Genomic DNA, 21,992 nt, shown 5'->3' on the forward strand with positions numbered 1-21,992 from the left:
ACTTAAATTCCTACTTACTTTTAAGTGAATTATCTTTCTGAAAATTAAAATTACAGCATAAAGTGTAAGGTTAACCATGCTTTGGATGTTATTCCTTATTAAGATAACTTCTTAGGGGTTAATTTGCTTTAATGAGTACGGGATAGCGCTTTTAAATCGAGCTTAATTTTTTATAAGCCTTTAGAGGTGCTTTTTTCTCTTTTCCATGTCGAGATTTCAGAGACAAATTTTTTTTGCATGTTGATTGTTGTCACGAAACCGTAGTCAAAAGCCTCACTATTCATTAAAACACAACCTATTTCAGCGTACTGTCGCTCGTATAGTACGAAAGCACATATTATTTTATTTGTTGGATTATTCGCGGGCCTTCATGCGCGTTTGATTCGGTGAGAAGGATTCGTACAATCACATACAACAGGGTCGGGATAGCCTGATTGGTAGGGCATGCGACTCCTGTTCGTGAGAATTCATATCCAGCTGACCGAAGAATCCCCGTCTATTAAATGGTGACTGGTGCACGTAAAATCTGTCATAGTCGCAAAGTCCTCCAAATTCCCATAACAAATCAATACCTCTGGCGTTTCCTGATCCAGGAGTTCGTCTTCTCGATTTGGATCAAAATTACGGGGCTACGGAGTTGAACATTGGTAGCCGTAAACTTAGGTCAACTGATCAACGACAGCTAAAAAATATTAAAATAAAATCACATACATAGCTGAGTATAGGAACAAACTAAACATCGCCGAATTTTTGTCCCCAACTTATGGTTGACTGAATTTATGCAACTACTAAGCTACATAAGCCAAAGTAAATTTAGAAAGCTTTCTGTGCATCTCTCCACTTATGTTACGCTTGCGAGGCGATTTGTGGATTTACTGAAGATTTAGTTCCTTCCGTGTTAATTTTTTTCACTGGTGAAAAAATTACTTGGCTGGTTTCGTCTTCATTACAGGAATACTAATGACGTTCTTTCACTGTTCAATTTGTAGATCAATACCTACCCCAAACCTTGAACTTGGGAATCATTAACTAATTGCTTTCATGTGGGTGCAGAGCAATCAACAATCACAGAACTTTTAATTTGATACCTAATCCAGAAGACAAGTATTGATAGAAATTTACCTTCATGGAGGATTTTATTAATGGAATCAACAAGCATTTGCGTTGCATGGAGAGAGAAAATCTGACAGCAAAAGGAGACTAACCCATGATCAGTCTACCACTGAGGATATTTTATGTCAGCACTGCGGTCGGTACGAGCCGGGTGCATTCCTATCGACCAGCCATTGCTGGGATTAGAACCTTGTTCAGCCAATACCTTCTAGGGAAGAAAGCCGAAGGGCGCAAAACGATGACTCATGCAGTTAGGCCCAGATTTGCTGATCATTTCTGACTATGACGGGGGTTTTTTTCCTTCGGTTTCTCGACACTTTTTCGTTACTTTTTTACTTATTTGAAATTTTTTCTTTTTTTTTGTTGTCAAGATTAAATGTTCTTAAATTGTGCAAAGATGTTTGTTTTCAAAAATGATTAACAATAAAGCAATTCTAACAGAAACTACTGTATTTTATATTATTATTTACAAGCACTAAAAATTTCAAAAAATTAACATCAAATTATAGAAGTTAACTTATTTTTCCATTTGTAAATATTGTCAATATTATTAAAAATAACCCTTAAAAGTATTAGGGTTTGACAGAAAAAATTAATAGCAAAATCTGTAATAACTTTTATTAATATAATAAGAGGTGTTGAAAGTATATTAGGATGAAGTTTAAGCTGTCACATTACAATACCAGTGAAACAGTTAAAGCAATCTAAACAAGGCAAATAGTTATAATGGAAAAACTATAATATTTTACAAGCTCAGATTCCTATACACAGGGTGATTCTAAAAAGATGGGCAAAATTTTAGGAAGTGATAGTACACACCCAAGCAAACAATTTTTATCAAAGAATGCATGGTCGAAAACAAAACGCAAAGGTGCTGGCGCATTTGGAAAGTTGTTTGATGCAAACGTAAAAGCTCCATTCCTGTTGCGAGTTACTGCGCTGCGTTACTTGTCGCCAAGCTTTCGGCTGCTGCAAGGAAAGTTCGTGATATGCCTGGTGTGTTTCATAATGTTCGCCTATCTTTTCTTCGCCGTTGTACTGCATGCATAGCCGCTGTCGGCCACTGTTTTGAACACTTATTGTAATCACATGCCATTAAATTTGCCTTTATATCTAAACTTCATCGTTTGTTGTGTGTTTTTGCCTCATATAAGAACATAAACTTTGTTGCCCTCTAGCGGCTTTGCGTTTTGTTTTCGACCATGCATTCTTTGATAAAAATTGTTTGCTTGGGTGTGTACTATCACTTCCTAAAATTTTGCCCATCTTTTTAGAATCACCCTGTATAAATATATATATATATATAACTATTCAACCGATCATAACTTGAAAGCTTATTGCGCAGTCATGCACAAAAATAATGAACATTTGTTTAATAACAAGATTATCATAAAAATATAAACAATAAATCTAATTTCATAGTAATGGAAAAAAACTAATACAACAAAATTACTCGTAAATCTTTTACATACAAATGCAATGCAAATACCGAATATGCTTTGCAATACTTTGCATAACATACAAATGTTTCAAAACTTAAATAAAAATTTAAAAAGAAAAACTAAGTGATTAAATTAAAATTAAGTAGCTCAATGCAATTTGGAGATTCTTTTAACCGTTTGACTGCTTCCTTCGCTTCTTCTTTTCTCCACTTTATGCAATCTAGGCACAAATTATGTCTTTTGCACATGAATACACTTTGTAAAAATCCTGCACAATTTCTGTCCCTATACAAGAAAAATAAATATGCATTAAATATAAAAAGAATGAAAATTTTTCATTATTAAAAAAAAAATTTAAAACTTACTTTTTATCGATTCCACTACATAATTTCAAATTCTCAACTCTGTAAATAAGCTTTGCAATGTCATAGATGGAGAACTTTTCCATATCCCGTCCAATTGTAGTTTCTCTATCCATCAGGAAAACCTTAAAAAAATTATCAATAATTATTAGAATTTTAAGACAACAATAATATAATAAGTTCACATATTTCTAACAATATATATAAATATCTAACGATCAGTACTTGTATCAGTTGTCAGTACTTTTTTGTTGACCGGAAAATTACATGGTAGGATCCAGTTTTCCCACATTATCATATTGGTTTGGTTGTTATCAGCATAAAATTGATATAAGTCATAGAGGTATTCGCGATCGCAACGAACTATAGGAGACGCTGTTGTATGAGACGAATTCCTGTGATTTCCATATGAAGTCATTCAGTTGCTCTGGAGACGTAGTGTAGTATTGTAACGTACTTTCTTTATTGGGACTTATTAAATTTAAAAAAAGAAATATGTTTGATATTCTTTCTTATGCAAGTGAAAACAAAATGGTATCTCTTTTTTTTAGAGAAGGAATATCCAAAACACATAGAAAAATATTTGTAAATAAACAGGGAAAAAATGCTAGTAATATCTTCTTATTAGAGTTAAAACCTGAGAAATCGTTTTACTAAATTTAATGATGTAACATGAAAGGATTATTTAAACTTTACATTCCACAGTTTTAAGAACATTCAAGGTATCTGCTACATTTTAGATTTTCAAATTCATGACTTTTCATGACTAATTCCAAGAACTTTTCATGACTTAAAGAAGTTACTATTTTCTCCCGACAAAAACAGAATAATAATAAAAAGCATTATAATAACATTAATTGAAATGATAGGTATAATCAAAACAGTTATACTGTGCATCTTCACATTTATAGATTTTAAATTTAAAAAACAGAGGGAAAAAAAAAAAGAGTTGAAACAATAAAATAGCTGAAAAAAATACAAAAGCAAATCATTTTTTTTCTTTTTTCTGCAGAATTATAATCTAAAGATTCTTTTCTTGTTTATCAGAAAGAAAAGAAATACTCCTGATTTTTCTGTTCTCATTTTCGAATAAAAAAAATAAATAATAAAAAAAATTCTGAAAACACAGAAGTTTAAAAGAAATAATGTTTTTTCTTTCATTTTTTGAAAGAACATGATAAAAACATTTTATATTTTCATAAAACATGTCTGTAAGTGGGGATTTTGTTACAAATTCAGATATTCGGAACGCCATGAAATTAAGAGTAGGGGTAAAACTCCATGACTTTCCATGTTTTCTCTAAAAAAATAGTTAAAATCATGACATTTCAGGTGAGCGAATACCCTGAATATTACTTCAAACATTAAAATAAGCAAAAAGTATACATATGCTCATAATTTTACATAATTTAATTTTGCAAAAAAAAGTTTTTTGACAACAATTTTTATCAAAAAATTTTAAGTTTCAATAAAAATCATTATATTTAAAAACTAAAAAACGTAAAATAAAGAATGCTTACGAAACAAAAACAAACAAAAAAAACAATTTCAAAAATTCCTCAAATTAAAATAAAAAACTTTTATGTTTTTTTAATTCTTAATCGGACGTAGAAAACCTTTCTATAGAAAATTATCATTAAATAAGAAAAAAAATTACTTACAAGTAAACTTTTTTATTATAAAAATTACTTGATATTTAATCAATAAAATGAGTTAGCAACAATTTCTCTCCTTCCACAACAAATAACTTTTAATGATTCGAGTTAATTTTTACATACTTTAATGTTATTCTCTGTTTTAAATAATAAAGTCCTGCTCAACAATAAGCCCTTTAAAGCAATGTTTTCTCTACAGCTCAACTGTGTCCTACATAACAATATTTCCATGTTCAAGTACTAGAGTTCACCCTAGGAATAAAAATGAGTCAGTGCGCTTCCTCTCTGATAGGGCAGTTTGAGTCTCCGAAAGGACACTTAACATCGTAAAAATTTATCAAAAAATGCGTAATATTATGTATTTAATACTTAAATTTTATCCTCAGGTTTTTAAATTACCCTCTTATACAATTTTATGTGCATATTTCAAAAAGTAATTCACTCTCACTATCAAAATAAGAGAAAAATTTGTACTTGATAAAAAATAATTAAAGGCGTATTAAACGGCAATCTCTGTGCATATTTTTTTTTTCAAAAAAATTAAATTACAAAAAGGATTAGTTGATAAACAACTTGTAAGCTTTTTTTTTAATAATTTAAACTGAAAATTATGAGAAAATAAACATTTAAAGGTGCATCTAAAAATAAACATTTAAAGGTACATCTAAAAAAAAAAAAAAGTATTCAAAAAAGAGTTTTAAAATCACTTAAAAATGTATTAATATTACCCCTTTCCAAAAAAAAAAAAAAAAATACTTATAGAGTGAAGAAGGCACATTTATTGGGATCAAAGTGCAAGATTATTCTTAAACATTTCTCTTGGAATGCTCCTAATTTTTCTTGTTCAGTTTCGGCAGAGGTTTCAACATTCAGCACCATACAAAAGTATGGGGCAAACAACAGCTTTAAAAATATTTAGTTCTGCGAGAATTTTATATTCGATGCTCTCCAAAATTTTTGAAGGCTTTTGTAACAGGTTCTAGTTTTTATGATCCTTTAATTTATATCCCCGTAGCTGCCTCCGTGTTTATTTACAATGTGCTGCAACATTACTTTCCAAAAACTAAGCTCCCATTATTTCTTACATATTGCTAAAGATGTGTAAGGCTTGACATTGTGTGGTCAACCACAATTCTTTTGCAATTTCTTATATTACCCAGACACTACACCATTGGATTATAATTTAAAGTTAAAACTTTTTAAGTGGTAAAAATTTGCCATAATAACGATCTCAAATCACACTTGATTGAGGTTTTTTTCTTGTTGATAAGAACCAGGTGTTCTATGAGGGCAGAAACATGAAGATACCAAAGAAAGGTCGTTGAACAGATGGATGACATTTAACTGATTAAAGTTAATTTTTTGTATAAAAAAAAATTGAATTTTATTCTCACCCTCTCCCCCAAAAAAAGCATGAAATAAACAAAACATTATATTCCAGTTTCAGGGTAGTACACTTCCTTGGTTTTATCACTTAAAATGTGCTTTTTTATGCGACAATTACCGCATATTCCGGTGTATAACGCGCACCCGTAATTTCTAATAACTTTTTTTAAATTTTAAGATACACTCTACGTATAACGCGCATGAAAATTTGGATTGTACATGTGCAATATCTCGTCTAGTATCTATAGAAAACCAGAAAGCTTTTTAGTGTGGGTCATGTTTTGGTCCCACCTTACAGATAATACAAAAAAATTGTTGAAAGAATGTAACACCGATATGGCAGTTATTCCGGGCAGATTAACACCATTTCTTCAGCCATTGGACGTCTGCTTAAACAAACCATTTAAAAAAACAGTGGAACACTTGGATGTTGGAGGGCGAGAAAACCTTCACGAAAGGAGGACATATGTGCTATGCAAGTTTGGAAACAGTGTGCGAATGGATATTAAAAGCATGGGATGAAATTAAGCCTGAAATGGTTAGAAAATCATTAAAAAAATGCAGCATTTCAAATAATCTGGACGGATCAGAAAATGACTGTTTATTTATGGATGAGGGTAACACAGATGATGAAGACGAAACAGATTGAGATGACGTGCCTGAAGAAATAATGGAAGACAAATATAATTAACTATGTACGTATTAACGAAAATCAATAAAGTATATAGGTAAAGGTATGTTATTTCTTTAAAATAAAAGTATTTTTCTATATTTAAATTTTTTGAATCTATATTTTTTATATTCGGCGTATACCGCGCACCTGTACATTCCAATGTTATTTTTTGTATTAAAAGTGCGTGTTATACGCCCGAATATACGGTAATCCATTTTTTTAAGAGCAAAGTATCAATTCTCAATATTACTTACTTTTACAGCAAGGTCTTTAGTAATCACTATCCTTCTATCTACAGCATAATCAGAATTCCATCGACTAAACACAATAAAGTTATTAAACGCGTTCACTCTCCACCAGGAATCTGTTGTTTCAAACATATCTAGATTAGCTTTTATGAAATCAAAAGAAACTTGTTCTTCAATGTCAGGTTCTGATAAAATTTTACTAATTTTAGCCCTAATTTTATCACAAATGATTCGGTCAGCATCACTTACTGTGGGTTTAGCGGAAGTTACATTATCATTGCTTTGGTCAGATAAATCATCTGGGTGAGTGTCATAAGTAGGATATTCAGTCATAATTACTTCACAAGTACTATGATCTGCGAGTGCATCAGGCACAGATGATTCAGTCACGGTTCTATCAGAACTATTTTGTTTAGAATAATTCTCAGTTAGAATATCAGGCACAGATGATACAGTTTTAGTTTTATCAGCACTATTTTGTTCAGAATAATTCTCAATTAGTGCATCAGGCACAGGTGATTCAACTATGGATTTATCAGGACTATTTTGTTCAGAATAATTCTCAGTTCGAATATCAGGCACAAATGATACAGTTATGGTTCTATCAGTACTATTTTGTTTAGAATAATTATCAGTCAGTGCATCAGGCACATATGATTCAGTTACGTTTGTAACAGAACTGTTTTGCTCATTATAGTTCTTGGTTAGCTTATCAGCTGAAGGAAATTCTGTCAAGATCTTATTACATACATTTTGCCTTGAATTCACAGCGATTGCATCAAAAAATAAACAAGAAGCTGGTGCATCTGATTCAGGCCTGGTATGTTTTTCTAAAATAGAAAGAGAAGAGTTTGCTACTTTGACATTTTGATTTTCCCGTAAATGAGATGGTTGTGTGGCAGCAGAATTTTCTGGTAAAGGTTGTACAACTATAACTTCCATTAAAATATTTTCTTTCCCTGTTTGATGTGAAGAGTCATTTTTCTTCTTTGTTTCATTTTTCTTTTCTGAAAACAGTAAATAGAGAACAAAAAATAACATTTTTTTAATTATTAATAAATTAAATTAAAAAAAACTATAATTAACTTTTGACTAACACAAAACAACTTTTAAGAAGAACAGCTTAAGTTTTTTTTTAATTGGAGATATTTATGAAAAGTGCTATTAAAAAGGTACATAACCCAGGGATGAGAGTAGTCAGAAAGTGAAAAAGAGGAAATCCAAAAATATTTATATATATATATATATATATATATATATATATATATATATATATATATATATATATATAAATCGCACTTTTTTTGTCTAATTTTTGTTTAAACTTGTAATCCATGTGATTATAAGTCCCGATATGAGGCTTTTAAATCACGTGCACATAAAACTCTACATCGAATTTAAAAAATGCGAAAATACAAATCATGATGCGTAATTTTTAGATCAAGATGCATAATTTTAAAATCGCGCGATATTACAACCGCAAAAATGAATCACGACATTGGATTTTAAGCTCGGGTAGCTACATAGGGTTTTAAAAGCTCGTAAATGCAAATCGAGAAATTGGCTTTTTAAATCTCGTAAATAAGAATCGCAATATTTAAATGGCCTGAATAAGAATCGCAACGTTCAACTTTTAAATCAGGTAAATACGAAAATCGATGTTTGATAATAAAATCGCGATTTTAAAAATGCGAAAATACAAAACACGATATTAGATTTTTAAATCTCGTAAATCCGAGTCATAATGTACGATATTTAAAAAGCGTAAATAAGAATTGCAATGCGCAACTTTTAAATCAGGTAAATACGAAAATTGATGATTGATATTAAAATCACGTGAATAAAAATCGAGATATTTGCAGAGTCGGGACTTGGGATTTCTAAAAGGATTGTTTGAATTGTTTTTGTTTACACAATAAGTAAAAATTTACAAGATTAATTGAATGAGCAAATAAATATTTTCACCACAAATTCACCTCTATTTTTTTTTTGCTTTTTTTGTTTGCTTTCTCTCCAGAATACAAGCAGCGACGTCTAAATTACGAAAATACGAGCTATCCGGCCGACAGATAAAAAATACGGAAAATCTTATTTTCTATGCGTGAAATCGGAGAAAATAGCTAATATAAGTAAACATGCGGAAGGATTAGCAGTTAGGACATAGTTTGAATTTTCTGTTTTTCTTTGAAAATCGTAAATAAATATATTAATTTGACTTCAACGACAGAATTTTTTTTTAAAAAAAACGGGATATTTATAAATAAATAAATAAAAAAAACGAAACTTTTAGAGAATCTGAGTTTTTGATAAAAAGACTGAAATTCGATAGAAAAAAGCGAAAAAAATCTCATCCCTGTATAAAGGTCAACCAGTTTTATCCCAAGGAAATGATTTTTAGAGAAACTTCAGAGGGAGGAATGAGGATTTCAATAATTTCGCTCCGCGGAAAATTAAATTCCTCATAAAATATTTTAACTTGTGCACAAAAAAATTTCGGCGGAAATTAGCGGGAAAAATGGAAAAATCTGAGAAAAAGCGGAAATCCGCGAATCCGCGGAAGAATCTCATCCCTGATAACTATACTGGCCAAAAAACTGATTTTGAAAGAATAAAAATAATAAATAAACAATTTCTTCCATTTTAAAACAGACACTTATTTTTTAATCAAGTAAAAAACATAGACAGTCAAACTTGAACTCAAGGTAGTTTTTTAATCAGAAGCTTTTAATCATCAGCTTTGACATTAATAATAGAGTAGTATATGAAGAAAATATTCATTCTTTTTAAGATAAATTTTTAAAAATTTCAAACCGCCCAATCGATGGTCGACTTATAAAGCAATATTACCATTCAACTTGAAATTTTTTCCTCTCCCAAATCATCAAAATTTAACAAATCTGTAATATAAATACAAAAATATGAAAAGCTAAAAGTTTTGAGTTAGTAATATTAATTTGAGAAATAAAGCTGCCTTTACTGCATCAGTTTTACAAACTTAGTTTATAAAATATAATTGCAGTTGTTTAAAAATTAGTTTTTCAACAGGTGTGAATTCAAGGATAGATTTAGAATATACAGGCTAAACCTTTCATCTTAAAGTTTAAAATAGGGTGTAAACTTATAGAAAGGAAAATACAATTAAAAAAAATTTAATTTTCCTTCTTTTTATAAGTGAGGTAAGGAAATCTGAGATAATATCTGAGGAAAGGGAGCATATTGAGACTACTTTTTAAAGAAAACTCTATAAAGAACTGAATATGTAGGTACTTTCAGAAAGGTTACAGAAAGCTTTTTCTTTTGAAAAGCAAAAAATTTTACTTTTCCTTTTTACAGTAATTTACATGTAATATTTGAATCATGCATTTAAATAATCACTTTTTAACATGATCAGTTTACACAATAGCCCTCTGACAGAATTTTTTCGGACTTTCTGCGACAAACCTCTCGAGCACTAACATCTTTTTGCAAGATACTTCCAATGATAACAAATATATATGTTACTCATTTAAAGTGACAAAAGCGTTGTGTTTATAAAAAAAAAAAAACTATTTTGATAAAATAAATTGCATTTAAATTTTTTCAATAGAATATGCAACATTTGTTTTATTCTAATACTATGGATAATATTCGATGTAGGAGAAAAACGCGCTAATTATTTCCTTTTTTGCATTTTGCAAAAATAAATAAATTAATTAAAAAAATAATAATTTAAGAATCGAGAAATCTGTTGCAGTAACTACCGAAAAAAAGATGGGCCACGAAATCACACGAATCGGACTCTTTAATAAGAAGTTACTCAAATGCGTGTTTTGTTTTGAGATTTGGTTTTTGTAATAAACATCATATTAAGAATATCAGATTTTAAAGACCGTGTGAAAATTAATATCAATAACTGTATAAAGTACAATTGTAACACTATGGATTTACCAAACTATGGATACACTAACCAAAATTTTTTACTTCCCAAAAGCAATATCAAAATCTTTCTGCAAGAACTCTGTTCGACAATGTCGCCGTGATTATGCCGCAATAGTATCGTAAATCAATGCAATGTTTGGATTGTATTTACAGCAGTTATTAATATTGATTTTCGTGTGGTTTTAAAATATCCCAATGTATATCAAACAATATGGAAAATTGAAATTACACAATAGAGTATTTACTTTTTAAGGCAATAATTCGAATATATCGAATTTTTGGCAGTTATTGCTTTTGATTTCTCCACAGTTTTTATAGCCGATATTTTTCATACAATACTATTGATTATAACAACCTAATCTCAAAATGAAATACACATTTGAGGAGTTCAATTCGTGTGATTACGGTCAACAATCTTTTTTTGGCAAGTTTTACAACGAATTTCAGGAATTTTTTTATTGTGATGATTATTTACAAAATGCAAAGATGGAAATAATTTGTGCATCCCCCCTCCCCAATAAAATGCAAGAATATCACCCATAATGTTAGAATAAAAAGTTTTGTACCTGTTTAATAAAAAAAATAGTTTTGTACACGTAGCACTTTTGTTACATTAAATTAGTAACATACATGTTTGTTATTAGTAAAAGTATCTTGTAGAAAGATATTACTGCTAGAGAGTTTTGTTGCAGATAGCTCAAAAAAATTCTACCTCAGGTCAGGGGTTACAAGTATCAAGGATATTGCAATTTACAACACTCTCCTGCAAGATATAAAAACAGTGCTTTATTGTATTTGATTTTTTTCGGCATTATATGTTTCTCCAGATATTTTTGCATCCTGACTGCATATTTTTGCAACCAAATTTCACATCCTGATTCATTTTGCAACATTTAGCATTTTATTGATTGGGATCTTTTCAAATCAAGTATTCTACTTTGATCCAGAAACTTGTATGCTTTTCCCAAATTTGCATGCTCCTAGATGTAAGCGCTAACTTAAAATTTGGAAAATTTTAAGAAATAGATAAAAATCTTACGGAAACTTTTTAGAGCCTATACATCAGCTGATTCTTATCACTATTCTTAAAAATTTATTTGGATCTAACATGATGGATAAAGTGTGATTTTGAGAATAAAAATAAGGCTTAAAAAAAGACCTTTTTCACATTTAATTAAAATTAAGACAATTGAAAAAAAGGAATCAATAATTTATGAATTATCTAAAAATATTTTACAACTTCTGATAGCTTAAAAGTCAAACTTTCGAAGCCTCAGTATTGTCATCGATCCCACCAAATATATGCTACTTTAATTTGAAAATATAAATAATGAAACAAATTTTTTACTTGGACATGAAATTTTCTTGCGTTTCACAATTTTTTCCTTTAATTTTGTTGCTCTATTTCCTACAAATGTAGAGTGCCCAGGAACGTTAGGAAAAATACTTGGAATAGCACCTGGTATAAGCCCTTTACGGCCTCGTAATATACGATGAATCTGCAAAAATATATATATAATTTACGTGAAACATTTTATAAGTCTGATTTAAAAGAAAATAACAAATAAAACTTACAACTCCATTAGGCAATTTAGTTTCAAAATATTTTAAAATTTCTTCTTTCTTAAAATGTAGTTCACAGACAAAATCCGTGGGCCTTAGCATTCTATCAGCACGAGGTATAGCTTTTTTCCACATTTCAAACAGATCAGGGTCCTAAAAGTTACTTACTGATAAATTTAGTTGAAGAAAGTTTGTATTTATATGTTGATTACAAAATTGAAGCATATTATGCATTTCTAGAAATAAAAACTTATTTATAAGTTTTTATTTCTAGAAATGCATATAGCTTTCTAGAAATATAGCGGTATAGCTTTTTTCCACATTTCAAACAGATCAGGGTCCTAAAAGTTACTTACTGATAAATTTAGTTGAAGAAAGTTTGTATTTATATGTTGATTACAAAATAGAAGCATATTATGCATTTCTAGAAATAAAAACTTCTATAATGGAATAATTTTAAACATTTCAAATCATATTCATGAACTATAAAATTTTGAAGTCATCAAAAATACTGCAACATTAAATAACAAAAATAAGTGACATTACAAGAGTAGGTTATTTTATTAGCATAAAGAAATAGTGTAATTAAATAGAATTAATGTGTTCAATCATATTTGAATGCTAAATGACAATTGTAAAAACTTAAGTTATAGAATATTTTACAAATAAATGCGATGAGATTGTTAAAAATAACCGAAATAAAGCTGAATACAAGAATTTAAAAAAAAAAGGTGAGACTTATTTCCCTCCCTAATCCTTTCATTTTTGGGCTATATTGGATTTAGAGGCAGTTTCACAAATGGACAAAAAAGATTTATATGACATTCACTGAAAATCACAAATAAAGCAATTTGAGTGAAAAAAAAACCCAAAAAAACTCACTGACAATTCTTGGGAAATAGCGAGACTATTGAAATACATAACAGTCAACTTATGAGCTAAGTATGAACATAGCAAGACCCAATTCTTGAGGGTAACAAAATTAAACTACACAGATACAATACAGTTCTCTTAATTTCATAGGTATACAAAGAAAAAACGTTTCTTATATGTGCTAATACAGATTATATCAATATTAAATAAAATAAAAAATTTCTGTGAACATAAAATCTTGAAAACTTTTTACAAACAATTTCTTAGTTTTTGAATCCAGTGTCAATCTTTTCGTCGTCTTCGAATTTGGAGAAGGTTCTTCTGAAAACTACCGAATTTTAAAAAGTTAATTTTTATAAAAACTCTATAATGACCTATAGAAAGAAATATATGCCAGTATATATTTCTTTAAATCTTAAGTTTTTTTTTTATTTTTAAAACTAGTTTACTTGCCTTTCTCTTCTGCAGTGATGAAAGATGTTGACTGCAGATCAGAAAAGGGAAGTTATTATTTTTTAAAATTTTTTTAACACGTTTTTCGTGGCGGACTATCCATATTATAAATTAGGTTAACTTTTATTTAACCCTTTGACAGTTATGAACGAGTTCAGCTCGCAATTGAATCGTGCTTCATAATGCGCGCAAACGAGTTCCGCTCGGGAGCAAGATTTCGACCGTAATGGTTAGTAACATTCACTACTCGCGTAGTGAAATTTCTCCCCAATGCACGCTGAGCTCGCTCGCCATTATTATTCTGCATGTTAAAAACGAATCCTACTCTCGAAACGTAGTTAGTTTAACTGCCTACAGATAGCAGTACGGGTTCCATGAATTTCTTTTTATAGAGAAGTGGGAATTAATTTTTTTACCTTGTTCTTCTTATGCGTATTTTTACGCGTTTTTTAGGGTGTTTGTAAAGTAAAATGGGTGAGAAGCGAAAGTTGGATAATTATGATACAGAAAGCTTATCAAATTTTGAGTCTGATGTAGACTTTGTTCAGAGTATTTAGGTAATTACTGTATTTAAATGCTTCATAAAGTTTTACATTAGTTGTATTTATTCAGTCCTTTCAATTTAATATTTGTCTAATATTTATAATTAACTATTATTTATATAATTGATTATTATCATTTATAATTTACTATTAATTTTTTTCATTTATTATTTTAAAGTATGTAAAAGCTGTTGTTTATGTACTACAAATACTTTAAGAAATTTTTAAAACGCGTGAAGCGAGCTATCTACGGCACCGCTTTGTAAAATAGTATTTTCTAGAGGTAGCGAAATTAAAGTTACTTTCAGTTTAGTATTTTTTATTTTAAGTAATTTTTTCACCACTAAATATCAACAATTATAAGTATCATATAAAATGTAACGTTAAAGCAACAATCTACTGGTTACTCAATTAAAAAGTAGGCGTAAATGTTCTTCTCCCATGAATTTTACTACATAATTTGCTACCACTTTATTATAACAATTCCAGAAATCACAGCAGTTGGCATCGCCAGAGAACGTTACATTTTCGGAAGAACGGCGGGGTAAAACAGCTGCCACTTTCAACAACTGTTTGCTCGTAATACTGTGAGAATTAATGAAACGAAAACTGCTCATTTCCCTGACCGTCAAAGGGTTAAGATCAAAGATGGTCTCATTTCTATTTAACATAAATAATTTATTATAATACTTCTTGTGTTAGATTGAGATAAAATTTTCATTAAAAGTACAAAACTAGAAAAAAAATTTAAATATTTAAATTTATCACATTTTAATTTTTATTTCATTATATTCATTTACTATCTCTTCCATTTATAATGAAGATTATGAATGATTTTTTCAAAAGAAATAACTATGTGAACTCAAAAATATCAAAAAAAACAACTATTAGAAAAGTATTCAAAAAATAAAAATTTTAATAATCAGATGAGAAAAAGAATGAAAAGACACATTTAGACTATGCTTAAGGAATTTAATATCTTTCAGAGCTAAATAAATGAAAGCATGAGCATCGCAGAGGGCCAATTTTGAGGGAGGTGTAATTAAATTACACAATCAAAATATGTACTCTAAATTTTAAACACAAGAAAAAAAATTTTAATGTGCTATATCTTTCTTTTTTTACATTAAAAGAATTTAAATAGATAGTTCATGACAATTTTTTTTTAAATGATCTGAAATATTGAAGGGGGACTTGAAGTTGCTTATTTTATAGTTTATATAAAATAAACAACTTAAGTGACTATTATTAAACATAAATTTATGAAAACATAAAACTCTTTCTCTAAAAAATAAAACAAGAACTTTCAAACATACAACACTTAAAAACTATTAACCTGTTAAATGCATTCAAATTAATTTCCTTAATGTTAGATTACTACATTCAAAATGCTAAAAAAAAAAAAAAAAAATAAGGAATACAATTGAGGTAATTGAATACAATCAAGGTAAACAATAACAAAGATTTACCTTTGGTGTACCGAATAACGGTGGTACTTTTTTTCCTTCATTCTTCAATTTTTTTTTGTTTGCTGTGTACCCCGTTTTGCAACCAGGGCAAAAACAAATTCTTGGCATAATAAGCTAGTATTTTAAACACAATAATAAATTTTTATTACAACGCCGAACGTTTTTTATAAACTATTCAATTTAACCGCCAAAACGTGTCTCTCGTAGCTCTTTAGTGCCGCCTAGAGGCGAAAATGCTAGGCTACAATGTAGGACTAAGCTTTGGAAGATTAAAAACAAATATATTAAAAAACAATTCTAAATTATAATGAGCAAAATGTAAACAAAGATATTTAGGGGATATTTAAAATGTATCAAAAGTAAAAGCTTATTTCGACGCTAATAAACGAAATCATAATTAAAAACTTATATTCCGAGCTTTAAAAATGCTAATACTAGGAAGCTGTTTTTCTTTGTGAATTGTTTGATGGATAACCCGCCTTACATCCGGCTCAAAAACAAAATTTTCCCATAACTATTTAATACAAATACAAAATTCTCTTATTAATTCATGGTTGCAGGACGAAAGGTAAACAATAAGAACTGGTGTATCCCTCCGCTAATGTTATGCTTACAAGGCAACGTGTGGCTGTCTTGGCCACCAAGGTGGCTGTGAACAGGCTTTACCCTGGGGGTACGCGTACCACACTTTGGGAAACAATGTTCTAGGGAGTTTTATTATTTTTGTGATTTCTTGAGACAATTCATTAAAGTTTTCGGTAATTTTTAAATTCTAACTGGTCATGAGAAAAAAACAAATTTTACAGCATAAAAAAAGTGAAAGGTTAGTTCGAGTTTTATCCCTTATTTATATTTTTGGGGTATCATCACAACAAGCTTGCGGAGTCTTCCGAATTTATTTGTTGTATGTATTAATGAAGGTTAGATTGAAAGAACACGTTATATTGAAAACAATACAAGTACAATAATATTGGAACCCAGAAGTCTTAACTAGTTTTTAACCCTTAGCGCCATCTGCACCAAGACACGGTCAATGATGAATGTAGAAACCAGAATAATTAGATGGCAGAAAATAAGTGCAGTCGCTTCGCACTATCCAGTTAGTTTTGTCTAATCACTTTTCCAAGGCAATTTTGCTTAGAGTAAGTCTCTCTGTTGAATTCGTTGTTGAGAAAAATGACGTACTTCCTTCTCCTATGACCGTCCACACGCTATCGGTGGAAGCATGCGAAATGTTATCATAGGTAGATAGTTCTCTGCTCTACGCTTATTTTCTTATTCTGGTGAATTCGTAAGCCAAACTAAGCGGTTCGGAAATATTTCTTTTTCGTTTAAATCAAATTCTAACAGTTGTTGATAGTTTGAACGTAATTAATGACAGTTATTTTCTCTTAAATATAAAATACAGAGAGAAGGTGCTTCGAATAAAGATGGTACTTTTTTCCCTTCTCTTTTATATATAGCTGTAGTAGATTGATACCCAGTTTTGCAACCAGGACAGAAATAAATTCGTCCCATTTCTGAAATAATAATTAAAACACCAATAAAGTTTATATGCTTCTCTTGTGACAATCACTCGCATAAAACTGCACACAGGCAAATGTTACTCTCAAGTTCGCCATTGATAGAATAGCAGCGCCATCTGCACCTTTTCCACATTACTTAAAACGTTCTTAAAGCGGGAATTTTTAAAAGATAATGTTTTATTTAAATTTTTAAATGTCTTCGTAATATTTTCCTTAAAAGGACTTTTCTTTTTAATTTCACCACCTGACTACAGAAGATATAATTTTCAGTCAGATCTGTAAAGCAGATAATCTTTCTTAAAAGCTTAATTTTATTTTATCATTATCTATATTTCTGTCTTTAAAGTTTGACAATTTTCTTGAGAAACATTTTTCTTAAGAATATAATAATTTTACTCTAGTGAGTATTGAATGTTGTTTTAAATCTATTTTCCAAAATCGGGCCAACTATTATTGCCAAATAGATATTTAAACTTGCAAAATTTGAAAGAAAAAGAAAACATGTAGAGGTAAATCCCCTTCAGAGATGTTATTTTTTAGAGTCTAAGACTTTGTGATTATTCTGCTGCAATATGGAAATCATCTCCCATGTCTGGATTCTCCCTTCTACCTAAATGTCCATTTTCTTCACATTTGGAATAATATCTCAGAAATGTTCTAAATATCCAAATCCATACTTATTTCGATACCTATGAGAGATGTTGGAAATATGCACTATATATTTGGATTAGTTACTGACATATGTGGATATCTTAGGGTTATTGCTGTCTGTGTGGGCTTATGCCAATATTAATTGCCAAGACACCTAATAAATCTTCACGGTTCTGAAATATATTAGAGAAAAATATATATTGGCTTGTCTGGGCATGAATACAAGCTTTACCTTTCAAATTTGTCCTATTCTGTTAGGTTTTATAGTTTCTCTCATGTAACTGTTACGATGTTTACCACTATCAATGTTCAACTCCACAGCCTTGTAATTTTAAACTTAACCCAGAAAACAAGAAAGCTTTGGGGCAAACTAGCCTTTGTGTTAGACTTTGTCATTGAACTAACCTACATTCACGTTACAAGATGAGGAAAACTTTTCGTGGTTTGCCCAACAGCAAGGGGATTCTTAGAATCTGTCTAGCACTGAGGATATTTGACGTCACCACTGTGTTAGCTGGGGAATTTGTGTCCATCTCTCGAGTTTGAACCTAGGTTACCTCATTGGGAAGACTGTGGTTGCCATCACAGATTGTCATCTCTTGTGTATAAAGTGGTCAACAAGACGTAAAGTTTGAATATTTTTGAACTGCTGGCTCCTTTAAAATTTGTCCTGGCACGAAAAGATTTCGAGTTTTGGTTTACTCTTTTATATATCTCTGATACTGACAGTTGTGATGTTTCTCAATTAAAATGGGTTTAATTTCGATAAATAAGTCTTTATAAATAAGATTATATGTTATAAAATATATTCACGGATAGAGACAGATATTGCATTCATGAAATTATAAGACTGGAAGAAACAAAAATTATAAAAGCAATTCAAATTTGACATTTTTAATTCTTTTTTATTGATTAGAATAATATTTAAGGTGGCTTTAACAGTAATAAAAAAACATCAAAATAGCTGAGCGAACTTATATTGGTAAAGTAGAATTTGAATACACATAAACAGGGTTGGCAAGATTTTGCCGCAGGTGGAAAAAACCAGGGTAAATACCGGTAAAAACCGTCCTGGCAAAAACAGGTTTTTGCCAAGCAAATTGGCAAAAAGTGGCAAAAACTCTATATTCTCCATGATAAGAGGACAAAAACACATTTTTTTTACAAAATTATTCCTAAAATTGAAATATATACTATAAATATAAATAATTACAGAAAAATTAACAAAATTATTATTAAATCATAATTAAATGATAATGTAATAATATATCATTTTAGTAGTTTAAAACATTATTGATTGGAAAATTTGTGATTATTCTCTTTTTTCCAGTGAAATGAACTTATTTTAAATTAATATAACTATAATTTAAAGCATAAAATATCTATCAACATGTGTAGTTAATTATTGTACAAATAATAATTTTTTATAATAAATAATAATATTATACAAATAATAATATTTATTTATTTGTAAAAAAACATTTATTTTAGGATTCTAAAATGAAAAGAGATCAAAAACTTTCAATCTTTTAAAAATTATTACCCTTATATTAATTATTAATATGTTAAAAATAATTTTTTCATTTAATGTATCAAAATTGTTATTCATTATGATTGATTTAAATTTGTTTCAAGTATTTTGTAATAATATTTAATCAGCAATTTAGATAATTTGGTTTTTGCCGGTTTTTACCAGTTTTTGCCGGTTTTTGCCACTGTCCTGGCAAAAACCCCTTTTTGCCGGCAAAAACTCCAACCCTGCACATAAATAACATTTTGAAATTTGTAAGAATATAAAGTACTATTTAAATATATTTTTCTGTGAGAAAACATAATGTTATAGTGATTGTTTTAAATTTGTTTTACACATCTTACAAGTCAGTGACATCTTAAATCTATTTTTTATCTTTTCCCTAACTTTTACAGTAAAAGTCAATAATAATAATGAAAAAAAAATCAAGAACTATTTAATGCAAACATAAATTTTATTTTAATAAAAATTTTTTTTTTCATTTCTAGACTTCATACATAATGTTTACATCTACATCTAGAATGCGCACTTCAAATGGAATCAGTAGAAGCAACTCTTCGTTTTCAAAAGAAAGTGACAATCAAAGCCAATCTGAAATTGAAGAGGATGCTACCTCTTTTGTAATTGAATTTTTTTTTTCTTATATATTTTTATGAAATCTTTCTACTTCTAAATTCTTACTTTTGAATTTCAAATTTGCACAATGAACTTCAGAAATTAATTGGAAAGTATTTGAAATTCAAAAATAAATCAATTAGTCTTAAAATCCTTAGTTTAAAACAGATTTTTAAAAATTATATTTAGCAAACTAGTAAACAACTATATAAATGTACAATAATGTTCTCCTTCTAAATTTTTTAGAACTTATCCATTTCTAAGAAAGGGAGTAAAAATGTTTTTGAAATAATTGATTATGCCAGTAATGTTTAAATAATTGTGACAATATATTAAATTGGCATTGTGGTAATGCGTACATATTGTATTAATACGCAGTAATTAATTTATGTTCTTCTCTGAAAATGGACAAGTTCCTTCTTTTACAGCTAGGCTGAAAATAATAAGAATAAATTAAAATTCAATGTGTATTATAAGTCGTTGAAACACATATAAAATTTCTAAATCAGTATTTAGCAGGGCTCCCACAGGTCAGGGTGAACAAGGAAAACCTGGAATTGTTAAGGAATTTTATTTTAACTCTAAAAAGCAGGGAAAGCATCCCAGGTTTTTTGCAAAAAACCTGGAAAATTCCTATATTATAACTGGAAAATAACCAGTCTTAAAATTGTCAATAACTGTAATCAGTTTTTGACATTTGATTTAAATAACATCAATTACAATTATTTTATAAAATTCCACCTTTTTGTGAAGCTTTTCCATATTTCAATTCTCATTCTATTATATGTTTTTGCTCACGAAATCTAATATTTGATATCACAAGTAAAATTTAAAAAATCCAAGTTTGCTAATGGAAAATAGCAAGGTTTAGATAAAATATGGCATGGATTTTAATTAAAATTTACCTGGAAATTTTTTCTTTCTAAAATTGAGTGGGAGTATTTGTGTTTAAATACAAACAATCCTTTCTTACTGCTCTTTTCCTAATCAGTGCAATAATTGTACCATAGGGGTGCACAACCTGCGGCCCACTAATCGTCGATGTGCGACCCGCGGACGCAATCGGAACAAAATGGAAAAAAATAATAATTCAAATTTTTTTTGTTGAAAAATACAAATTTGGAAATCTGACATTTTCGCATTTAAGTTTTTGAGACGCCCAATTTCAATCAATGTAGTTTTTTTATTGCTTTTTTACGATGCTTAACGCTACAGATTTAAGCATAGTTGTGAAAATCCCAATATTTTCAATACATCATTATTACAATATGCGAATTTCGAATTTTAGTTATCACTTTTGACGCTCTTGTGCTCCGATTTCATCGTAAATCCAATGACTTTTCAGTAGTTATTGCTACCCATTTTTACGTAGTTTCAGAAATCTCAATTTTTGAAAGTTATGAAAAGATTTTTTTTTTTGTGCAAACTTCATGGAAAATCTAAATGACTTTTGATCCTTATTTTGGCAGTTATAGCTGCGTATTTCCGCATAGTTTTTAAAATTTAAATACTATAGCATGTTATTATTACAAACCGCTAGTAACGGATTGCTCATTTAAATAAAAAAAAATTTATGTGGTTTATTTGTACCGGTTTTATCGCAAATCCAATTATTTTTTCTTTATTTTTTTAATTATTGCTACACATTTCTAAAAGGTTTTGAAAGTCCCGATATTTTATAACGCTATTGCGTTACTTTAATTTCAAATCCTACCTTTAAATATTTAACATTTTTATGTAATTTATTTACACGAATTTTATCATGAATTTAAAGGGATCTTGATTTTTTTGGTAGTTATTACTACTCTTTCCCCTGTGATTTAAAAAAAAATTCTGATATTTTTAATACAATATATATGCACGCGAGTTTTGAATTGCGCACTAAAGTAATTAATTTTTAAGTGCAGATTTTAACATAAATATAAGAAATTTTTCGAATGAGTTTTTTTTTTTTTATTGCTCCAATTTTACT

At 29.2% G+C, this 21,992-nt stretch overlaps 2 protein-coding genes across 14 annotated transcripts in view; one reads left to right on the plus strand and one right to left on the minus strand.

The window, feature by feature from the left end:
• The window catches only part of LOC107451237 (mutS protein homolog 5), an 87,065-nt gene that overhangs the window by 19,978 nt on the left and 45,095 nt on the right, over window positions 1-21,992 (plus strand). For 2 of the 11 annotated variants that reach the window (XM_087152478.1, XM_087152481.1), the window contains exon 2: window positions 19,894-20,025. In XM_087152478.1, coding sequence (XP_087008604.1) covers window positions 19,894-20,025 — 132 coding nt within the window. Of the gene's footprint in view, window positions 1-16,380; window positions 16,521-16,707; window positions 16,942-17,000; window positions 17,131-17,336; window positions 17,733-18,763; window positions 18,857-19,893; window positions 20,026-21,992 lie in introns of those variants that run through there. The other 9 variants (XM_043043077.3, XM_043043076.3, XM_043043072.3 and 6 more) reach the window with 9 other exon arrangements.
• LOC107451239 (uncharacterized) lies at window positions 1,715-16,405 on the minus strand. 3 transcript variants are annotated; one of them, XM_087152482.1, is made up of 6 exons: window positions 15,698-16,405; window positions 12,373-12,513; window positions 12,146-12,296; window positions 6,886-7,886; window positions 2,921-3,042; window positions 1,715-2,840 (listed from the first exon to the last, which is right to left on the minus strand). In XM_087152482.1, the coding sequence occupies exons 1-6, from the start codon at window positions 15,803-15,805 to the stop codon at window positions 2,675-2,677; spliced, it is 1,689 nt and encodes a 562-aa protein (XP_087008608.1). In that variant the 5' UTR covers window positions 15,806-16,405; the 3' UTR covers window positions 1,715-2,674. The 3 variants fall into 3 exon arrangements, with proteins under 3 accessions (XP_087008608.1, XP_087008609.1, XP_042899021.2); XM_087152483.1 differs by having other exon boundaries at window positions 12,373-12,527; window positions 15,698-16,286; XM_043043087.3 differs by lacking the exon at window positions 12,373-12,513.

Source organism: Parasteatoda tepidariorum, chromosome 9 (genome assembly GCF_982258835.1).
Source record: "Parasteatoda tepidariorum strain Cologne lab strain chromosome 9, Ptep-v5.0, whole genome shotgun sequence".
Lineage (NCBI taxonomy): Eukaryota > Metazoa > Arthropoda > Arachnida > Araneae > Theridiidae > Parasteatoda > Parasteatoda tepidariorum.